Here is a 23256-nt window from a genome sequence, read left to right as displayed (position 1 = left end):
CAAGTCGTTTTCTTTCCATCTTTCTCTATTGTGTGCCCACTTCGTTTCGTACATATACACTATCGGAAATGGAAAGTTTTACATCATGGAATACCTGTTATATTTGTGAATATGTTCATCACTTATGTCTTACTGAACGATTAAACCTCCACTGTTAACTGATGTCTCACATAAACATAAGTACTGGATATGTTGTACCGGACGACAATGCACTCATTTGTTCACTGGTGAGTTCTTTGGTTTGCTCCAAGCGGAGACCGCGTGGATGCTATAACTCATAAAACATCAGTTCACTTTATTACAACACTTCCACAGGAATGCCATGAGAATTTACAACTGCCTCTGAACATTAACATTTTACTTGATAGAGATAAATTACAAGTCTCTCACTCAGAATATATTTTACAATAACTTTCGCGTAAATTTCAGTTTGAAACAATGATAACACAAACTATTTTATAGTCTGCGCAACCGCAGCTGTACAGTGACACTGTACTTCGCTTTTTACCGCGTAGGTTCACCTGATGATGCGGTTTAAAGCCGCGGAACCGGTCGTGTTTTCACCAGCTGTGAGTGGAGTTCATCCAAGCATCACTGATCACAGAGCTGGCTGCTGTTTAGCGCCCTCCGCCATAAATCATCGCCATCAAATCATCGTCATCGCTATAACAGCTGGCCCACTGGAAGACGATGCTGTCGTCTTAGTCGATGATCGCGGACTGAGTTGAGTGGTCGTGTGGTCGGTCTTAAGTGGAAGATCCGTTGCGGCGGCGTAGCTAAACGTTTCTGGATATGGCTACGCCAGTCACTCATTCCTCGATAAGGCTTGCAGCGAATATACACTATGTGATCAAAAGTATCCGGACGCCCCCAAAAACATACACTCCTGGAAATGGAAAAAAGAACACATTGACACCGGTGTGTCAGACCCACCATACTTGCTCCGGACACTGCGGGAGGGCTGTACAAGCAATGATCACTCGCACGGCACAGCGGACACACCAGGACCCGCGGTGTTGGCCGTCGAATGGCGCTAGCTGCGCAGCATTTGTGCACCGCCGCCGTCAGTGTCAGCCAGTTTGCCGTGGCATACGGAGCTCCATCGCAGTCTTTAACACTGGTAGCATGCCGCGACAGCGTGGACGTGAACCGTATGTGCAGTTGACGGACTTTGAGCGAGGGCGTATAGTGGGCATGCGGGAGGCCGGGTGGACGTACCGCCGAATTGCTCAACACGTGGGGCGTCAGGTCTCCACAGTACATCGATGTTGTCGCCAGTGGTCGGCGGAAGGTGCACGTGCCCGTCGACCTGGGACCGGACCGCAGCGACGCACGGATGCACGCCAAGACCGTAGGATCCTACGCAGTGCCGTAGGGGACCGCACCGCCACTTCCCAGCAAATTAGGGACACTGTTGCTCCTGGGGTATCGGCGAGGACCATTCGCAACCGTCTCCATGAAGCTGGGCTACGGTCCCGCACACCGTTAGGCCGTCTTCCGCTCACGCCCCAACATCGTGCAGCCCGCCTCCAGTGGTGTCGCGACAGGCGTGAATGGAGGGACGAATGGAGACGTGTCGTCTTCAGCGATGAGAGTCGCTTCTGCCTTGGTGCCAATGATGGTCGTATGCGTGTTTGGCGCCGTGCAGGTGAGCGCCACAATCAGGACTGCATACGACCGAGGCACACAGGGCCAACACCCGGCATCATGGTGTGGGGAGCGATCTCCTACACTGGCCGTACACCACTGGTGATCGTCGAGGGGACACTGAATAGTGCACGGTACATCCAAACCGTCATCGAACCCATCGTCCTACCATTCCTAGACCGGCAAGGGAACTTGCTGTTCCAACAGGACAATGCACGTCCGCATGTATCCCATGCCACCCAACGTGCTCTAGAAGGTGTAAGTCAACTACCCTGGCCAGCAAGATCTCCGGATCTGTCCCCCATTGAGCATGTTTGGGACTGGATGAAGCGTCGTCTCACGCGGTCTGCACGTCCAGCACGAACGCTGGTCCAACTGAGGCGCCAGGTGGAAATGGCATGGCAAGCCGTTCCACAGGACTACATCCAGAATCTCTACGATCGTCTCCATGGGAGAATAGCAGCCTGCATTGCTGCGAAAGGTGGATATACACTGTACTAGTGCCGACATTGTGCATGCTCTGTTGCCTGTGTCTATGTGCCTGTGGTTCTGTCAGTGTGATCATGTGATGTATCTGACCCCAGGAATGTGTCAATATAGTTTCCCCTTCCTGGGACAATGAATTCACGGTGTTCTTATTTCAATTTCCAGGAGTGTATGTTTCTCATATTGAGTGCATTGTGCTGCCACCTTCTTCCAGGTATTCCATATCAGCGACACCAGTAGTCATTAGACATCATGAGAGAGCATTATGGGGCGCTCCGCGGAATTCACGGACTTCGAACGTGGTCAGGTGATTGGATGTCACTTGTGAGATACGTCTGAAGGCGAGATTTCCACACTCCTAAACATCCCTAGGTCCACTGTTTCCGATGTGATGTTGAAGTGGAAAGGTGAAAGGACACGTAAAGCACAAAAGCGTACAGGCCCATCTCATCTGTTGACTGACAGAGACCGCAAACAGTTGTAGATGGTCGTAATGTGTAATAGGCAGACATCACAAAGGAATTCCAAACCACATCAGGATCCACTGCAGGTACTATGAAATTTAGGCGGGAGGTGAGAAAACTAGGATTTCATGGCCGAGCGGCTGCTGATAAGCGACACCTCACGACTGTAAATGCCAAACGACGGCTTGCTTGGTGTAAGGAGCGTCAACATTGGGCGACTGAACAGTGGAAAAACGTTGTGTGGAGTGACGAATCACGTTATACAATGTGGCGATCCGATGGCATGGTGTGGGTATGTCGAATGCCCGGTGAACGTCACCCGCCAGCGTGTGTAGTGCCAACAATAAAATTCGGAGGCGGTGGTGTTATGGTGTGGTCCTGTTTTTCATGGAGGTGACTCGCATCCCTTGTTGTTTTGCGAGGCGCTACCACAGCACAAGCGTACTTTGATGTTTTAAGCACGTTCTTGCTTCCCACTGTTGAAGAGCAATTCGGGGATGGCGACTGCATCTTTCAACACGATCGAGCACGAGTTCATAATGCACGGCCTGTGGCGGAGTGGATACACGATAATAACATCCCTGTAATGTACTTGCCTACACTGACCTGAATCCTATAGAACACCTTTGGGATGTTTTGGAACACCGACTTCGTGCCAGGCCTCACCGACCAACATCGATACCTCTCCTCAGTGCAGCACTCCGTGAAGAATGGGCTGCCATTCCCCAAGAAGCCTTCCACCACCTGACTGAACATATGCCTGCGAGAGTGGAAGTTGTCATCAAGGCTAACGGTGGGCCAACACCGCACTGAATTCTAGCAATACCGATGGAGGATGCCACGAACGTGTAAGTCATTTTAAGCCAGATATCCGGATACTTTTTATCACGTAGTGTATATTCCTAAGATGGCACTGCAAGGTACCAACATTGCTTTGGCACCTCTCTCTTCACACGGTACCCCAGGGTAACCCCCAAGAGCAGAATTTACTCTTGTATTCGTTGTGGCATGTAAGCAAAGAGCCCCGAAAGTTGTCTTTAGGAATGTCTTGACAGACGCATGCTGTACCACATCACGAAGATTGAAGACGAGAGGCTGGTACGGAAAGATACGTCCTACCATCGAGCTCTAGATGTGCTCTATAGTAAACATATCAGGAAAACCGGATAGGTCAGTCTAGCATCTACATGTTCTTCGAGATGTTTGCAGTGTGAACTGCTTTTGCGGGGTCTTGCATTACCCTGCTGAAATATGACGTTTGATACTTTGTTCATGAAGGGAGTGACAACACTCTTTCTGTATAATGACAGCCTCCCTCCTTAAATTAGCAAATCACTCCTGTTGTAACATCCAACAACTCCCATAATCAGTGCAAGAGTTGGACAGCTATGCTTCTCGAGAATCGCTGCTTCCTTTGACCTTTCAGCATCTCTCTTACGGACACGTTGACATCGATGTGATCGACAAAAAAAGAAGTAAGACACCTCGCTGAACACCACAGAATGGTTCTGAATGTACTAGTTGACTCGAACTTTACACCAAGCAAGGCACAGTTGCCTGTGTTACGGAGTAAGCCGTAAATCACGCATAGCAATTCTAGATCTCAATTCAGCGTCCATCAGATCCATTCCCGACGGTTTGTGATGACACTCCGCCAGAAACTTCTTCCCGAATATCCGTCTATTTATCAGAGCCAATCGAAAATCCTACGACCTTCTCGTGATGTGCTGCTTCTGGAAGGAACCTTGCGTCTTCTTCACGCCACACAATTGTCTTCATCTCGTCAGCACTCGTTCTGCTGCCATAGCACAACGTTAAGTTAGTCTATATGGCTCTGAGCACCATGGGACTTAACTTCTGAGGTCATCAGTCCCCTAGAACTTAGAACTACTTAAACCTAACTATCCTAAGGACATCACACACATCCATGCCCGAGGCAGGATTCGAACCTGCGACCGTAACGTTCGCGCGGTTCCAGACTGTAGCGCCTAGAACCGCTCGGCCACCCGGCCGGCGTAAGTCTATATTTCATCACTTCTTTTAACATGATTTAGCGGCATCTTTCAGTTTCCGCCCATACATTCTCTACAGTGAATATGACTTTTATATACGGAGTGGATGGGGTAAAAGTGCAGATATTTTTATTGGTGACTGAAAACTGTGTAGTGAATAACATAAGTATTTAGTTCATTTTCGGAGTAATAATTATAGCTATTACTAGCAGTGTGATTTTTGGTTTGGTTAGAACCTCCAAGTACATACAGAAACAGCACACCATTAATACTTATTTCCTCCTGGATGGCAGGTCAGATGTTAAAATGTGGACGCGTGGACGAAACGGTCAGTCTATGTTTACAAGCGTAGTACTCTTAGTGGTGGAGTCATTACCATGCAGAAAACATTAGGTAGTAAATTACGTGAAGTGTTTGCTGAAGATTGTTAGACCCAGAGAAGAAACAACTAACACACTCAAGTGGGTACATACACTCCTGGAAATTGAAATAAGAACACCGTGAATTCATTGTCCCAGGAAGGGGAAACTTTATTGACACATTCCTGGGGTCAGATACATCACATGATCACACTGACAGAACCACAGGCACATAGACACAGGCAACAGAGCATGCACAATGTCGGCACTAGTACAGTGTATAAACACCTTTCGCAGCAATGCAGGCTGCTATTCTCCCATGGAGACGATCGTAGAGATGCTGGATGTAGTCCTGTGGAACGGCTTGCCATGCCATTTCCACCTGGCGCCTCAGTTGGACCAGCGTTCGTGCTGGACGTGCAGACCGCGTGAGACGACGCTTCATCCAGTCCCAAACATGCTCAATGGGGGACAGATCCGGAGATCTTGCTGGCCAGGGTAGTTGACTTACACCTTCTAGAGCACGTTGGGTGGCACGGGATACATGCGGACGTGCATTGTCCTGTTGGAACAGCAAGTTCCCTTGCCGGTCTAGGAATGGTAGAACGATGGGTTCGATGACGGTTTGGATGTACCGTGCACTATTCAGTGTCCCCTCGACGATCACCAGTGGTGTACGGCCAGTGTAGGAGATCGCTCCCCACACCATGATGCCGGGTGTTGGCCCTGTGTGCCTCGGTCGTATGCAGTCCTGATTGTGGCGCTCACCTGCACGGCGCCAAACACGCATACGACCATCATTGGCACCAAGGCAGAAGCGACTCTCATCGCTGAAGACGACACGTCTCCATTCGTCCCTCCATTCACGCCTGTCGCGACACCACTGGAGGCGGGCTGCACGATGTTGGGGCGTGAGCGGAAGACGGCCTAACGGTGTGCGGGACCGTAGCCCAGCTTCATGGAGACGGTTGCGAATGGTCCTCGCCGATACCCCAGGAGCAACAGTGTCCCTAATTTGCTGGGAAGTGGCGGTGCGGTCCCCTACGGCACTGCGTAGGATCCTACGGTCTTGGCGTGCATCCGTGCGTCGCTGCGGTCCGGTCCCAGGTCGACGGGCACGTGCACCTTCCGCCGACCACTGGCGACAACATCGATGTGCTGTGGAGACCTCATGCCCCACGTGTTGAGCGATTCGGCGGTACGTCCATCCGGCCTCACGCATGCCCACTATACGCCCTCGCTCAAAGTCCGTCAACTGCACATACGGTTCACGTCCACGCTGTCGCGGCATGCTACCAGTGTTAAAGACTGCGATGGAGCTCCGTATGCCACGGCAAACTGGCTGACACTGACGGCGGCGGTGCACAAATGCTGCGCAGCTAGCGCCATTCGACGGCCAACACCGCGGTTCCTGGTGTGTCCGCTGTGCCGTGCGTGTGATCATTGCTTGTACAGCCCTCTCGCAGTGTCCGGAGCAAGTATGGTGGGTCTGACACACCGGTGTCAATGTGTTCTTTTTTCCATTTCCAGGAGTGTAGGTGGAGACTCTGCAGTGGTGTGGGGGCTGTGCAGTTGGAGTGATACGGGACCAATGATACGTCTAGACACGAATCTGACAGGTGACACGTCCGTAAGCAACCTTTCTGATCACCTGCACCCATGTTCAGTGTGCATTCCGACGAACTTGGGTAATTCCCTCAGGACAATGCTACACTCCACACGTCCAGAACTGATACAGAGTGGCTCCAGTAACAGTGTTCTGAATTTATACACTTGGCTGGCCACCAAACTCCCAATAGATGAGCATTATTGAGCATATATGGGAGCCTTTAAACGTGCTGTTCAGAAGATATCTCCACACCCTCGTAGTGTTGCGGATTTATGGACAACCCTGTAGGATCCATGGTGTCAATTCCCTCCATCACTACTTTAGACATGAGTCGAGTCCATGCCATGTCGTGTTACGGCACTTCTGCGTGCTTTCAGGGGACCTAACACGACATTAGGCAGGTGTACCAGTTTCTTTGGCTCTTCAGTGTGCTCTTCGAAGGAGAATGAAATCCCATACGAATGTTAATTGTTGAAATTTTAAATAAAATGTTATTGTGAACAAGGAAAACAAACTGAACAACGTACGTCCCAAAGAGCTTTGAAATCACGTAACTGATTAATGGCACACATCTCTTTTTGTTTGGTATCTGTTTTTCTCCCAGGATAAGTAATGTCCTTTAGGTATACCTCTCTTTCTCTGTTTGTGTCTCAAGAATGACTTTGTTCTCATTGTCATTGTACGGCTTCAAATTGCTCCTGGTAGCATTCATCGTACAAGCTTCTAACTGTTTTACGTCTGTGCTCCAATTTCCTACAGTTGTTACTATTATAGCTTTGGAAGTAAAGAGCAATTATGGTACTACAGTTAAAACTGTAGCTCGCAGCACTCACATATCAGATTTCGTGAACCACTGTATACATTCGTTGAAAATTTTCTATTGGTGCCTTCACTTTTCTAGTGACGCTTACACACCACCATTACAGCCATTCGTTGTTTAAAATAGTGCTCTCACTCACACACCCGCCCACGTTGTCGCCTGTAATTTGCAACACAATTTCAGACACATTTTGTTTGTTTATTTACTTACACTTTCCTCACAATGCACTCTGCATTACTTCACACTACTCGTTCACCTCTCCTCACATTCACTTCTTGCAAAATACTATTTTCGTCATCTCTGGTAGCTATATTATATCTTTTGCGTAAGTACTTCCTTCTAGACTAATACATCGCGAATGAAAGTTTCTGAAACAACTGTTAACCGTTTCTGGTTATTATTTCAATTTACAGGTGAAATATTGGGCCACGTTCAACGAGCCAAACACGTTTGCAACAGGCTACGCCTCCACCGGTTCTCAGGCTCCTAGCATAAATGCGTCAGGTATCGGCGACTATCTTGTCTCCTACTCGGTGATCAAGGCTCACGCCGAGGTGTGGCACATGTATGACAAGGAATTCCGTCCGCAGCAGAACGGTAAGGAGACGAGCCAACCATATTCTTTGTTGTTTTTCATAACTCATGCCATGAGCCTCTCAAACAGTATAGTAGCATCACCTGCAACAACTTGAAATTACTGGCTGGGCATACAGGTCCAATGACATTAATGTGATCACCACCTATGTTCAAAAATGGTTCAAATGGCTCTAAGCACTATGGGACTTAACATGTGAGGTCATCAGTGCCCTAGACTTTGAACTATTTAAACCTAACTAACCTAAGGACATCACACACATCCATGCAGGAGGCAGGATTCGAACCTGCGACCGTATCAGCAGCGCTGTTCCGGACTGAGGCGCCTAGAACCGCTCGGCCACAGCGGCAGGGACCTATTGTCAATATCAACTTCCAGTAATCACTCACATGATACAGATGGTAGCAGTAGCATTCCTGAGGATATATAAAGCATATCGGCGGGACACTAAAACATTACAGTCGTTGATTAACTTCCCATGGTCGGTGTTCACAGACATGTAGAATTTTGTAAGTCCTGTACTTCTCGCAGTGGTCCGTGCTGTGAAAGTTGGTTATTCAGGCTTTTGACAGGTACTCAAAGTAGTAAATGTCACTGGACAGTGTATACGACCGCGCAAGGCATTCTACGTTCTGTACACTGATAAGCTGGAGCTGATTCTTTCCTTGGCTTTACGAGGATAACAGTTAGAAAGCCAGCATTTGATTTCTTGTTTCTTACATTTCATGCACTTTACTGATTTTAGCAATACTCAAGATATGCAATTGTGTAGTCTTGTTGGAGCCTAAATCTTTCATTTACGTGTCTAACTTAGGCTGAAACATATTTTCTTGAAAGTTAATCACTCGTTTTTTCTTCATTTGTCATGACAAAGGAAGGATTTCGATACACCAGTCTAAACAGGGCGTCCAGAGAAGGAATGTTCAGTATTCAGGGGTATGATAGGGACGATCATTTGAAGCAAAAGCCGGCCGGAGTGGCCGAGCGGCTCTAGGTACTACAGTCTGGAACCGCGCGACCGCTACGGTCGCAGGTTCGAATCCTGCCTCGGGCATGGATGTGTGTGATGTCCTTAGGTTAGTTAGGTTTAAGTAGTTCTAAGTTCTAGGGGACTGATGACATCAGAAGTTAAGTCGCATAGTGACCAGAGCCATTTGAACCATTTTTTTAAGCAAAAATTCCAGTAAACATGTGCTTTAAGATAGGTGTCTTAAGAACTGCGAGCACTTGTTCTGTAGGAGAGATATGTCTCACAGAAGCGAAGATAGGGGAGTGCTCATAGCTCTTAAGGTATGCGTTTTAGAGCCCCATGTTTACTAGACTTTTTTATTTCGAATGATCATCCCTGTCGTATCCCTGAATACTGACCATTCCATCTGGGACACTGTGTTTTCTACACTGCCCTCAGTAACTTACCTGCTACACTGCAAGGTAAATACAGTTTCACATGCTACATACGTTTGGAGAAAAGTAAGTGATGCATTTATTATTTGAAAATATAAATTTCGTTCTGTGGTCCGATTGAAGCGTGGAATTTAAAGTGCTGCAATATTATCAGACGGATGAAAGTTTTTTTCTACTGTTTTTTTTACTATGCTGAATTATGAGTTTGTGACCGAAAACGTATTTTTACGCTCCATCTCCTTATATATATATATATATATATATATATATATATATATATATATATATATATATATATATATATATATATATGTTTCACTAATCGCGTGAGGGATTGTGAGCAAGTCCGCAGCTCGTGGTCGTGCGGTAGCGTTCCCGCGCAGGGTTCCCGGGTTCGATTCCCGGCGGGGTCAGCGATTTTCTCTGCCTCGTGATGACTGGGTGTTGTGTGTTGTCCTTAGGTTAGTTAGGTTTAAGTAGTTCTAAGTTCTAGGGGACTGATAACCATAGCTGTTACGTCCCATAGTGCTCAGAGCCATTTGAACCATTTTTTTTTTATTGTGAGCACATCAGCTATTGTGTGAAACACGTATACTTTTCATTTTTATGACATAGTCTATATTAACAAAGATTTTCTCACAGAGGTCGCTGGCGGTCAGTAAATCTGTAAACAAGAAGAGCGAAAAACAAACGTATCGGGATGTAGAAGATACGTAAAGTGATTAGCGTGATATGTTAACTATTGAAGACGACCATGAACCAGCCAAAGACGAACAGAAAATGACACAGATGATTAGGTTGTGGATTTCCGTTCATTATTGAAAGACAATCTCAAGGTAAAAAATGAGGCAACAGCTTACTTCAGTGTCTCTGAGTAGAACTACAGGGTGATTGTATTTGAGAAGATCTTGAAAAATTGAGTAATCGTAGGGCAATGAAACTCTGTGGAAACATTTTTAAGGACACGCGAAAGAAAAATAACCAATAGAAAATTGAAAGAAACACATTTTTAATTTCCGCATGAGATGGTAAGTTTTGATAATTGCGTATCTTGTTTTCGTTCCAGATTACAAACGTTACTCAATAAAATGACTAGACATACCACTTCGCAGCACTTTTCGAACGGTGGCCCACGGAAAGTTCAGCAGTCGTAGCATAGCTCGTGCACTGCACTGCGTCTAACGTTATCAGTCATGGAAATGGCCGCTGCCACTCCGTAGAAGCGTCGGTTTATTTGAGTATTTTAATTATTTTATAACATGATTTGTAAAATGAGGTGGTAGTGACACCGGCTGCGGAATCCTGCCTATTTATATCATCTGTTACTGTTAGTGTTTCACTTCCTAATCTATCTGATTTAATTCCACTAATCTTGTTTGACTCCTTCAACATTGTGTCGCAGTTGGTCGTCGGGCTCTACCCAGATCAAACTTCCGAATTACGTTCATCAATCTCGGAGCGGAATAAAAGGATGCCTCCGTATTCCTTTAATGCACCGATACTTGCGAAGAGCAGCTGCAGTAATGTTGTTGTCTTGATAACACAGCTGTACGAAGAAAGCCCTGCTCACATTGTCTTTTTTTTTCCTTTATTGAATTTCGATTCCCCCTAAGGGGGCGGGCTGGCAACAGCTTAGTACGCAGCTCTACAACCTACAGACTTTTTAAAACGTAATAAGAAGATAAGAAACAATAAAAGCAGGCGATAAAACGGTGACTTAAACTGTAAAACGGCGGAAAATTGTGGAAAGTTAAAACATAAAACAAAGGGTTGGCAATGCTAATAAAAAACACACGAAGCAGACAGGTAAAATAGTAGACAGACAATTAAAAAACATGGCGACAGTCTGTTTTCTGTTCACAAGAGATATAAAAATCAAACCCAGCGACAATATGATTTCCGTTCGCAACACTTTGGAAAAGACACACGACACTGAACATCGACTGTAAACACTGCACTAAAATATCGGCACAAAGATGACACACCACAGCCAAGGGCAGATGGGGGGAGGGGGGGAACCTGGACAGATGAGGGGGAAAACAAGGAGGGAGGAGAGGAAAAACGAAAGGGGGGGGGGACCGAAGGAGGTAGAGGACTCATAAGGAGGTGGGGGGGGGGGGCAGGGCAGACGTGAGTGGGAATGGGAAAAGGCAGAGGAGGGAAATGCAAAAGGACTTGGGTGAGAGAAGGGGGGCAGAGAAAGGGTAGGTGGGGAAAAAAGGGGATGGAAAGGGGGGAGAGGGAGCCCAGGAAAAGGACGGAGGAAAGGAGGGGGAGGTGAGAATCAGAGTTGATAGGAGGGATAAATGGAGGGAGAGAGGGCATCATCCGGGAGGGGGAGTTGATGGAAGCCACCTTGGGAAGGGAGATGAAGGGTGTAGAGACGGAGGATAGGGGGATCACATTGTCCAGTAAACAACTGTAATGCTCACTAATGCTCAGGTTTCAACGCGATGTTGACTGACCGGTACCGGCACCTAACAAGGAGTCATGACACTAACCAACGCAAATCCCGCAGCGCACAGCCTCAACATTATTTCTGTTAAGTTGAGTACTCATACTCAATAGTTTTCTGTCTACACTGGCTCAAGTAGTGAAAATTTAATTACCGTGTAACTATCCTGTACAATCAAATAGATAATTCATGAACCTTATCAACAGAGCAACTTACGATTGAGGTGCTGAAATAAATTGGCTGACGTTTTCAACGCATTTTTCCACCTTGTGCAAAAACCAGACGGCCTCCATAAGACTTGAAGTACGTGAGAATGGGGCATTAGCTGAGCAGTGATTGAGACAGAGCTGTAACCCATTCCCGACGTCATTCAGTCTGTACATTGAGCAAACAATAAAAGAAACCAAGGGGAAATTAGGAAAGAGGATTCAGGTTCAGGGAGAATGATTATAAATAACACCGTAGCTCTAACGTTAAAGGTAGTCAAAGAAGGTTAGTGGAATTAAATCAGATAGATTAGGAAATGAAACACTAACAGTAATAGATGATATAAATAGTCAGCCGTTGCCAATCTCGTTATAATCCTTCTGGGTTTACTACTACCTCATTTAACAAATCATCTTATACAATACTTTAAATACTCAAATAAACCGACGTTTCACTGAGTTGCAGCGGCCATCCTCAGGACAAAGCTTAATTATCTGGGGAGTTGGTGCTTGAATGTGTAACTATTTTAACAGTGTCTCTAGACCAATTTTTAGTACTTTACTCATTTTACGGTATGTACACTCAGAAGGATTTTTAATGAGTAGCAGATGAGTTTTGCTTTTCTGGTATCAAAACAACTGACGAAGGCCGAAATAGAGGGGATACAAAATGTAAAATATCAAAAGGAAGGAAAGCACTTCTGAAAATAGTATGGGTATAATTTGATAAGGATGAATATAACTGAAATGCTATAAATTCGTGGCCAGAGGTATTTGGAGTGTAGACTTGTACAGAAGTGGAATGTGGACGACAACCAGTTCAAAAAAGAAAAGAATGGAAGCCTTCGGAGATGGTGCTACAAGAAAATGCTGAAGATTAGGTGGATAGATCGGGTAACAAATGAGAATCTACTGTATCACACTGGGGAGAAGAGTAATTTAAGGCACAACTTGACTGAAGGAAGGGATTTGTTCATAGAACACTGACATATCGCTCTCACTGACACAGAGAAAATAATGACCATAGTTTACAAAAAAAGAAACTTCTGCTACGACGATAATAACAAAATCACAATTACAGTGTCTCACAGGTATGAAAAATTGACTGTGTGGTGATTCCAGAGTCTGACTAAGAAACAGTTAGGATCTTCAAAGACAAATACAATCGTGTGGAACATATTGTGAGTCCAATGAAGCTGTCCTGGACAATACCAGCATTGGAACAGAGAAGTCTATCCTGGATTCAGTTTGATTGCACCAAGAGAAACAACGACGTATGCTGAATACTACAGAATCGCTCTCAACAATGGACTTCGAAAGCATCCTAAGACGGTGGGGTTTGTAGCACCCACTTGGAGAATAGGAGAGGCTTTTGAAGCCAGAAGAACTTGCCTATAAGTGGAGACAATGGGGGTTAAAATATACACTGCCGCTGGAATGTTCATTGTGGGCCAGTTGAAAAAAGGTCGACATAAAGTTGGCGAGTCTTGGAGCACATAAAATACACTGAAGTCACATGCACAAGTTAAAAGTTGGCCACAGTACAAAAACACACCAGAACGAGAGACACTTAAAAAACCAATGTAAGCGATGGAGCACACACAAAGAATAAAACTGCTGGAAGAGATCTTCCGAGGGAGAGGAGGCCTGAGAGGAGGGGAAAAAAGGGAAAAGGAACGTGTAGTGGGGGAGGGGGCTGAAGGGGGTGAGAGAAAGAGAAAAAGATTGGTCGGGGGTGAACCAAGGGGCAGGAGACGGGCGAGGCAGGAGATAGAGAGGGAAGGCAAGTCAGGAGGGAGCACAGAGACACAGAAGGGGGGCACGGAAAAGAGAAGGGGCGTAGGAGGGAGGAAAACCTATCAGGAGAAGTGAGAGCCCTGGTGGGGGGGGGGGAAGAAGGTGGGGCTTGAGTTGGTAGAAGGGGTAGAGATCAGGGCAAAGCTCTTCATCCTGGAGGGGGATGTGCTGGAAGATGCATTGGGAAAGGAGGTGGAAGGTGTGGAGATGGTGAGAGGGTGGGACACAGTGATAAAGGCACGGCAACAGGCTGGGGGTGGAGAGGATAGAAGACACCAGTGATGTAGGGGGGGGGGGAATCGAGTTGACGGATGATGTACAGGGTGCAGATGTTTTTGAGGAAAACATGGGGGATAGGAGACAGATATGGAAGATGAGGCGAAATGCATGGCATTCAAGGATTTGGCGGTTTTATAGAATCTGGGAGGGGTAGAAATCCAAGTGACACTGGCATAATAAAGGATGGGGTGGATCAAGGATTTTTAGGTGTGAAGGATGGTGGAAGGATGCAGTCCCCATGTCTGGCCAGACAGGAGTTTCAGGAGGCGAAGTCTGTTGTGAACTTTGTGTTGGATCATATGGAGATGGGGAGACGAGGTGAGGTAATGGCCGAGGGTGAGGCCAAGGTATTTCAGGGTAGGAGTGAGGTGGATAAGACAACCATAAATGGTGAGGTAAAAATCGTGGAGCCAGAAGGAGCTGGTGGTACAACCTGTGATGATTGCTTGGGACTTGGAAGGAGCCGCTGGTTGCACCAGGCAGTGAACTGGTTGAAGTGGGCTTGAAGAGTATGTTGTGACTATTGGAGGGTAGGATAAAGGGCCAGGAAAGCGGTGTCATCAGCAAATTGGAGAAGGTGAACAGGTGGGGGAGGTTTGGGCATATCTGCAGTATACAGGAGATAGAGGAGAGGGGAAAGGACGAAGCCTTTGGGCACACTGGCAGTGGGATAGATAGTGTGGGAGTTGGTATTGTGGATAGTGAGATAGGATGGACGGTGGGGGAGGAAGGAAGAAACGAGATGGAAGAAATTGATGGGTAGAGCGTAGGTCTGGAGTTTAAAGAGGGGCCTGGGATGCCAGACAAGGCCGTTGACCTTCTGGAGGTCAAGGAAGCCAAAGATAGCTGAGCAACAGGAGTTAAGTTGGAGGGAAAGAAGATTGGTACGGTTAAGGAGCTGATAGATGGCTTAGAAGGTGGGACAAAAGCCACACTGGGTAAGGAGAAGGGGGTGGTCCTGGTTAAGGTGGTGATGAATGCAGCAGGAGAGGATGGACTCGAAGACCTTACTGCACATGGAGGTGAGGCAGATGGAACGATAGGAAGAGGTATCCAGGTCACCAGCATTGTCAAGCCTAGTGCAGGGTTGTCTCAGGTGACTGACAGCATAGGGAAGTTTTGTAGGAATTTTGCGGAGGATCAGGTAGTGGTAGTGGTTGGAATGGGGAATGGGGAATATGATGTAGGTGGTAATCTGGTAAAGATAGCTGCTCAAACTGGTGGCCCTAACGTGCATTTCATGCAACTGTTTCAGCATCATGATCGGCCTCATCTTAATGTGGCTGTTGGGCGCGTTAACATGAGGCTGGAGAGGGTGCTGATGGCAGAGACCATGGGTCGTATCTCAGTGGTGCCAGCTGGGTCTGTCAGTAGATTGGGTTTCACCAGGCATGGCCTTCACCTCAATAAGTATGAGAAGGGGAAGCTGGCAAAGCTTATAGGTGACATTGTACTGGGCGCTGGTGGGATCACTCATGGAAAAAATCCTATAATAGTTGGTGTTAGAGCTGCACCATTTTGAGACTGAAGTCAGCTGATAGGTATACCTGCTTAAAGGAAGTCCCTCTAACTAAGGGCTCACCTTCAGAGGACGTCATGTTTCCAAGAAGAGAAGGAATTAGCATATTTCATCAAAATATATGAGGTATTAGGGATAAAGTTAGTGAACTAGTTATAGATGTTGTCTCTGAAATTATTGGTATATCGGAGCACCACTTAAATAATTCGACAATTCAGAGGCTTCCTTTGTCAGGATACAGATCAGCTGGCTGTTTTTCAAGCAGTTCCTTGTGAGGTGGGGGAGTGACTATGTACATAAAAACAGTATTCCATTTAAATCCATAGACGTACCACGGCACTGCACTGAACAGTTTTTTGAATTTTGTGCAGGGCAGTTGAATTTAGTGCAACTTAACTTCTAATTGTTGCTGTTTATAGGTCCACTAACTCTGACTTCAGAGCATTTCTGCTCAAGCTAGAGAAGGTTCTTGATTCACTTTGTAGGAAGTACCAGAAATGAGTTATATGTGCTGACTTCAATAAATTTTGTGTATGATGATGCAGGAAAAAGGATGTTGGTAGATCTCCTAAATTCATATGATCTGATGCAGATTGCATTTTTTCCAACTAGGCTGCAGGGGAACAGTAGCACAGCCATAGACACCATTTTTATTCATTCTTCAGTACTAGATGGCCATTCTGTTAGTAAAAGGGTGAATGGCCTTTCGGACCATGACACACAAATTTTAACCCTAAAAGGTTTTTGTACTCAAACAAATGGAACATATAATTACCAACTAAGTGGGAAAGTTAATCCATCACCAATAGAGAGTTTTTTAAACTTCGTCAAGGACAAGAGTGGCAGGATATTTATAGTGCAAAGAACATAAATATAACGCTTTCCTTAACACATTTCTCATGCTCTTTGGGAGTTGCTTTCCATTAGAACTTTCTAAACGGGGTACTAGCAGTAATAGACAGCACGGTTGGCTGACTAGTGGGATAAGGATATCATGTAGAACAAAGCGGGAATTATATCAAAATGTTAGAAGTAGTTACCATCAAGCTGCAGTAGCCCATTACAAACAGTATTGTAAGGTACTTAAAAATGTTATTAGGAATGCAAAGAGTATGTGGTATGCAAATAGAATAGCTAATTCACAGGATAAAATTAAAAACATATGGTGAGTTGTGAAGGAAGTGTCTGGTCAGGAGCATGAAGTCAACGATATAAAGTCAGTTTGTAGTAAAAATATTTCTGTTACTGATAAATCAGATATATGTACAGTATTTAACAATCATTTTCTGAGCATTGCTGGTGAATTAAATAAAAATTTTGTTTCTACAGGGAATCATATAACTTTCTTGGCAAATGCCTTTCCGAGACTGATGTCTGAAATACTCCACTGTGGCACAGACAAGGGGGATACTGAGTCAATAATTAAATCACTGAAGACTAAGGACTCTCATAGATATGATAGAGTGCTTAGCAGAACATTAAAGTACTGAGCTGCACATGTTAGCCCTGTATTTAGCAATATACGTAATTTTTCCTTTAGATATGCTCAGTTTCCTGAACGATTAAAGTACTCAGTACTAAAGTCGCTTCATAAAAATGGAGAAAGCGATAATGCACACAATTTTAGACCTATTTCTATGCCATCAGTGTTTGCTAAAGTTATTAAAAAGTCTGTGTATGTAAGGATAATTGATCATTTTATATCACACGATTCGCTATCAAATGTATAGTTCGGCTTTAGAAGTCGTTTAACAACTGAAAATCCTATATTGTCTTTTCTCTCTGAAGTAATGGATGGGCTAAACAAAAGATTTCGAACGCTAGGCATATTCTTTGATTTACCTAATGCGTTTGATTGTGTTGATCACAAAATATTGCTCCGGAAGTTGGACCATTACAGAATACGGGGAGCAGATCACAATTGGTTCACCTCTTACTTTAGCAACAGACAGCAGAAGGTCATTATTCACAGTATTGAGAATGGCTGTGATGTGGGGTCTGAGTGGGGTACAGTCAAGTGGAGAGGTGCTCCAGGGATCAGTGTTGGTGCCACTCATGTTCTAATTGATATGCCCTCTAGTATTATGGGTAACTAATATTTTTTTTTTTTTTTTTGCTGGTAGTAAGGGATGTTGTGTGCAACTTTGGCTCAGTTTCAAATAGTGCAGTTCATGGCCTAAGTTGTATTTATCTGTCCTTTGTTTGAGAAGGAACATTCGTCGGTAAATAGAACATTGGAGAAGAAGTTGGGGTTGGTGAGGATTTGCTATTTTGCCCACTGAAAAAACTTTACACGTCTCTGGATATCATTCCGGTGCAATTCTTCATGTAGGCGTACATGGTAAGGATGGGACCAGTGAAGTGTAAGAATACGATGTATACTGGTTTTAGGAATGCCAATCTCGTGTTCAAGCTGTCGTGTGCTCACAGGTGGATCCATGGCAAAGGAAGCGCCAACAGCAACTTCGGCAGCTTCGTCTGTGCGAGTGCTACGACAAATGCATTGTCGTGATTTGAAACTTCCCGTTTCCGGAAGCGTCGTAACAATACGAGAAAACCTGACGCTTTAGTTTCACAGTGTGGGCATGTGATTAGTGAAACTGAACAGTTCAAATTTCTAGGTGTTCACATAGATAGTAAACTTTCGTGGAAAGCCCACGTTCAGAATCGTGTTCAAAGGCTTAATGCAGCCATTTTTTCTATTCGAACGGTATCTGAAGTGAGTGATAGTTCGACACGAAAATTAGTCTACTTTGCTGATTTTCATTTGCTTGTGTATTATTATATTTTTGGGTAACTCTTCCCATTCTAAAAGGATATTTTTTGCTCAGAAACTGGCGGTTAGGGTAATAAGTGGTGTTAGTTCACGAATCTCTTGTTGACCCCTCTTCAGGAGTCTGGGTATTTTGACATTGGCCTCTCAGTATATATACATCTACATGGATACTCCGTAAATCACATGTAAGTGCCTGGCAGAGGGTCCATCGAACCACCTTCACAATTCTCTGGTATTCCAATTGGTATAGCGATCGGAAAGGACACCTACATCTTTCCGTATTTGCTCTGATTTCCCTTATTTTATCATGGTGATCGATTCTCATAGGAAGAGAAACTTGGTGATTGGAATTTCGTGAGAATATTCCGTCGCAACGAAAAAGCCTTTCTTTTAATGACGTCCAGCCCAAATCCTGTAACATTTCAGTGACACTCTCTCACATGTTTCACGATAATACAAAACGCGCTACCCTTCTTTGAACTTTTACGATGTACTCCGTCAGTCCTATTTGTTAAGAATCCCACACCACGCAGCAGTATTCTAAAAGAGGACGGACAAGCATAGTATAGGCAGTGTCCTTAGTAGATCTGTTACATTTTCTATGTGTCTGCCAATAAAACGCAGTCTTTGGTTAGTCTTCCCCACAACATTTTCTGTGTGTTCCTTCCAGTTTAAGTTGTTCGTAATTGTAATTTCCATGAATTTAGTTGAATTTACGGCCTTTAGATATGACTGATTTATCGTGCAATCGAAGTTTAACAAATTCCTCTAAGCACTCATGTGGATGACCTCACACTTTCGTTATTTAGGGTCAACTGCCAATTTTCGATCCATTCAGATATCTTTTCTAATTCGTTTTGCAATTTGTTTTGATCTTCTGATGACTTTATTAGTCGATAAACGACAGCTGCTCAGATTGTCTCCCAAATCGTTTATATAGATAAGGAACAGCGAAGGGCCTATAACACTACCTTGGGGAACGCCAGAAATCACTTCTGTTTTATTCGATGACTTTCCATCGATTACTACGAATTGTGACCTCTCTGACAGGAAATCACAAATCCAGTCACATAACTGAGACGATATTCCATAAGCACGCAATTTCACTGCAAGCCGCTTGTGTGGCACAGTGTCAAAAGCCTTCCGGAAATCCAGAAATACGGAATCGATCTGAAATCCATTGTCAATAGCACTCAACACTTAATGCGAATAAAGAGCTAGTTGTGTTTCACAAGGACGGTGTTTTGTAAACCAATGTTGATAGACGGTTTTGTTCGAGGTAATTCATAACGTTCGAGCACAATACATGTTCCAAAATCCTGCTGCATATCGATGTTAACGAGATGGGCCTGTGCAACCTGTGCAACTTGCCATTCTTTGGGTACGGATCTTTCGTCGAGCGAACGGTTGTATATGATTGTTAAGCATATACAGGGTGTCCCATTTATCTTCTCCACCCTAAATAACTGTTTATCCAGATGCAAATTACAAAATGCTTCGAGCAAATGTTCTTTAGCCGTCATGGAGACAATAATCAGCATGGATTCGTTGTACCTTTGTTTTTTACCAAGATATTAATAGCGGTGTAACTTTTTTAAATGGCACCCTGTATTTTTTATTCGGTAATTCATTTCCTCTCCTAAAGACCTGTTCAAAAATACATCACAGTGTACCATTCACTGAAACACAACGTTATTAATTACATTACACAACACTGACTTTGAGCCCGGGATCACAACTCGTCCACTTGCTGGAATTGTCAGAAAACAAATGAAAACCAAGTAAAAATATAATGCAAAACTGATTTTGACTCTCCTGTACTATTGCTGAGGAGTATAACATTTAAAGGTGCTCATAGTGGTGACGCTGGACACCAATACACTGGTGCTCTCGCCGGCCGGAGTGGCCGAGCGGTTCTAAGCGCTACAGTCTGGAACCGCGTGACCGCAACGGTCGCAGGTTCGAATCCTGCCTCGGGCATGGATGTGTGTGGTGTCCTTAGGTTAGTTAGGTTTAGGTAGTTCTAAGTTCTAGGGGACTGATGACCTCAGCAGTTAAGTCCCATAGTGCTCAGAGCCGTGTGAACCACTGGTGCTCTCGTTGAATGAAGGAATTATTTACTGCTTCCATTGTGGCCTGCTGAAGAGAATTACAACCTATCACGTTCCCGTATGTCCTCTGCACTTTTTGGAATATCGCGATAGGCAACATATTTAATGCATCCCCAAAGAAAGAAGTCCAGAGGATTTAAATCAGGAGACCTAGCAGGCCAAGTAACTGTTCCTCCTCGACCAATCCATCTGGCAGGATACCTTCGGTACAGAACACGATGTGCACGCAAGGATTATGTGCTGGACATCCATCGTGTTGATACCACATAAGTATTCTGGTTCTTAGCGGCACTTCATCCAGAAGAGGAAGTTGGCATACGCTGTGCTGTTTAGACTACCATTGATGAAATAAGGGCCAATAATTGTAGTACCAAGCATCCCACACCAGACCTTATCTCTCCACTGACGCTGATGTTCACCCCGTCCAAGACATCGTGGCTTGTTGCTGGAACAATAATGTGTGTTCCTTGTATTTATCTGTCCTTTGTTTGAGAAGGAACATTCGTCGGTAAATAGAACATTGGAGAAGAAGTTGGGGTTGGTGAGGATTTGCTATTTTGCCTACTGAAAGAACTTTACACGTCTCTGGATATCATTCCGGTGCAATTCTTCATGTAGGCGTACATGGTAAGGATGGGACCAGTGAAGTGTAAGAATACGATGTATACTGGTTTTAGGAATGCCAATCTCGTGTTCAAGCTGTCGTGTGCTCACAGGTGGATTCATGGCAAAGGAAGCGCCAACAGCAACTTCGGCAGCTTCGTCTGTGCGAGTGCTACGACAAATGCATTGTCGTGATTTGAAACTTCCCGTTTCCGGAAGCGTCGTAACAATACGAGAAAACATTCGTCGGGAAGGTGGGTTCTTGTCAGGATATCGCTCTCTGTACAGTTCCGCTGCCTGCGTGGCATTCCGCCTACCTTCAACAACAATAAAAGAAACGTTATGTCGATGCAGTTTGTAGGAAGGACAGCCTTTACTGTATGCCTACTCTGCACAACAGTATTTAAAAAGACTAAACTACTGTACTAAATGTATCCGTACATAACAAAACATTATTGCAATTACTGTTCTGCTAACTTACATGCGTCTTAGATGAGTAGCATTTCTACAACGATGGTTGACCGAATACGGGTGTGCACTCTACTTATGTTTACATTTGTCCTCTGCCAACGTCAGCACGTGGATGTGTTCCATTACCCCGAGTACCTGCACTAAGTTCTGGGAGCGTCAACGTCAGTGTTGTGTTACGTAATTAATAACATTGTGTTTCGATAAATGGTATACTGTGATACATTTTTGAATAGGTTTTTAGGAGAGCAAATTAATTACCGAACAAAAATACCGGGTGCATTTAAAAAAAAAGGCATATCGCTGTTCATATCTTTGTAGAAAAGAAAGCTTTAACGAAGGCAATCATGCTGATAGATGTCCCCCTGACGGCTAAAGAACATTTGCTTGAAACATTTTGTAATTTGCATCTGGACAAACAGTTATTTAGGGTGATCAAGATAAATGGGACACACTGTATATTCCTTACTGTCATTTCTTGTTAACAATATTAGCTTATTCCCAAGAAAAAGCAGCCTTCACCTAGTTAATACTCGGCAGAAATTAAACCTGAATTTGCATCGGACTTCGTTAACTCTTGTGCAGAAAGGTGCGCAGTGTACTGCTGCATCCATTTTCAATAAGCTACCACTCGAATTTAAAAATCTTAGTAGTAATTCACGCGCTTTCAAATCGAGACTGAAGAGTTTCCTCATTGGTCACTCCTTTTGTTCTGTTGAGGAGTTTCTTGAAAAATTCAGTTGATTCTTGTTGTATTGTTGACTGCGCTTACTTAAACTTATGGACTGACATTTTTCGGGTTAATAAACATTTTATTATTATCTGTTATTACTTTTATGTTGTAATTTCATGCACTGATACGTTCCATGACCTTGGACATTTGCTCCTCAATTTGGTCCTAAAGAACTTGACGTGTAAATAAATAAATAAATATCAGAGGTGGGTGTGTTGGCTTTAGGGAACAGCATAACACGGGAAGCAGGCCTGGTTGTAGGGGTAGGTGGGGTAGGTATTCAAGTGGAAGAAGGAGTGGGTGACAAGGGAGGTGGGGAGATCGGAAGGGGTGGATATTCTGGAGGATGATGGTCAGGAACCAGATGATGTCTTCAGCCATAGGGGGAGGGTGTAAGGAATTGTTAGGGTGGATGTGTTTGTCGATGGGGCGAATGAGGACAGTGGTTAATGGGAGGGGGTTGGCTCTGCATTTGGAGGAGTAGATGGAGTGGGGTTCATTGCAAGTGTTGCAGGAAGCAAGAGAGGCGAGCTTAGGACACTGATTGAGGAAGTGGGAGGCGTTATAGTGGAGGCAGGTGAGGGGGAGGGGTTTTACAGTTGTAGATGTGGTCGTTGTAGAGGAGACAGTGTTGGTAGTGGTAGGATTGAGGAGGGGAATGGGAGGATTCAACGGGGCTCTCTGAGTGAGGAGGTGATCTATGGAGGAGGTGGTGCCAGTAAATACACGCATGAGGGCCAGAATTGTTGTAGATATGGAGGGGATGAGCGGATTTCCAGCGCAGGGTGGCATTCGGTTCCACCATCACCTCCACCTCCGTGACCACAGGGCTGAGTTTTTTGATCACGGCGGTGAGGGTCAGCAGACGACGAGGGGGCTGGGCTGACTAGGTGAGGAGGAGGTACGGAAAGGG

The 23256-nt window shown here is 44.9% G+C and overlaps 1 protein-coding gene across 5 annotated transcripts in view; it reads left to right on the top strand.

The window, feature by feature from the left end:
* The window catches only part of LOC126198586 (myrosinase 1-like), a 206267-nt gene that overhangs the window by 64402 nt on the left and 118609 nt on the right, over positions 1-23256 (top strand). For all 5 annotated transcript variants that reach the window (XM_049935028.1, XM_049935029.1, XM_049935027.1 and 2 more), the window contains one exon: positions 7811-7994. In XM_049935028.1, coding sequence (XP_049790985.1) covers positions 7811-7994 — 184 coding nt within the window. The remainder of the gene's footprint in view (positions 1-7810; positions 7995-23256) is intronic.

This window comes from Schistocerca nitens, chromosome 8, assembly GCF_023898315.1.
Source record: "Schistocerca nitens isolate TAMUIC-IGC-003100 chromosome 8, iqSchNite1.1, whole genome shotgun sequence".
Classification (NCBI taxonomy): Eukaryota; Metazoa; Arthropoda; class Insecta; order Orthoptera; family Acrididae; genus Schistocerca; species Schistocerca nitens.
This window is presented reverse-complemented; position numbering and strand designations above follow the sequence as displayed.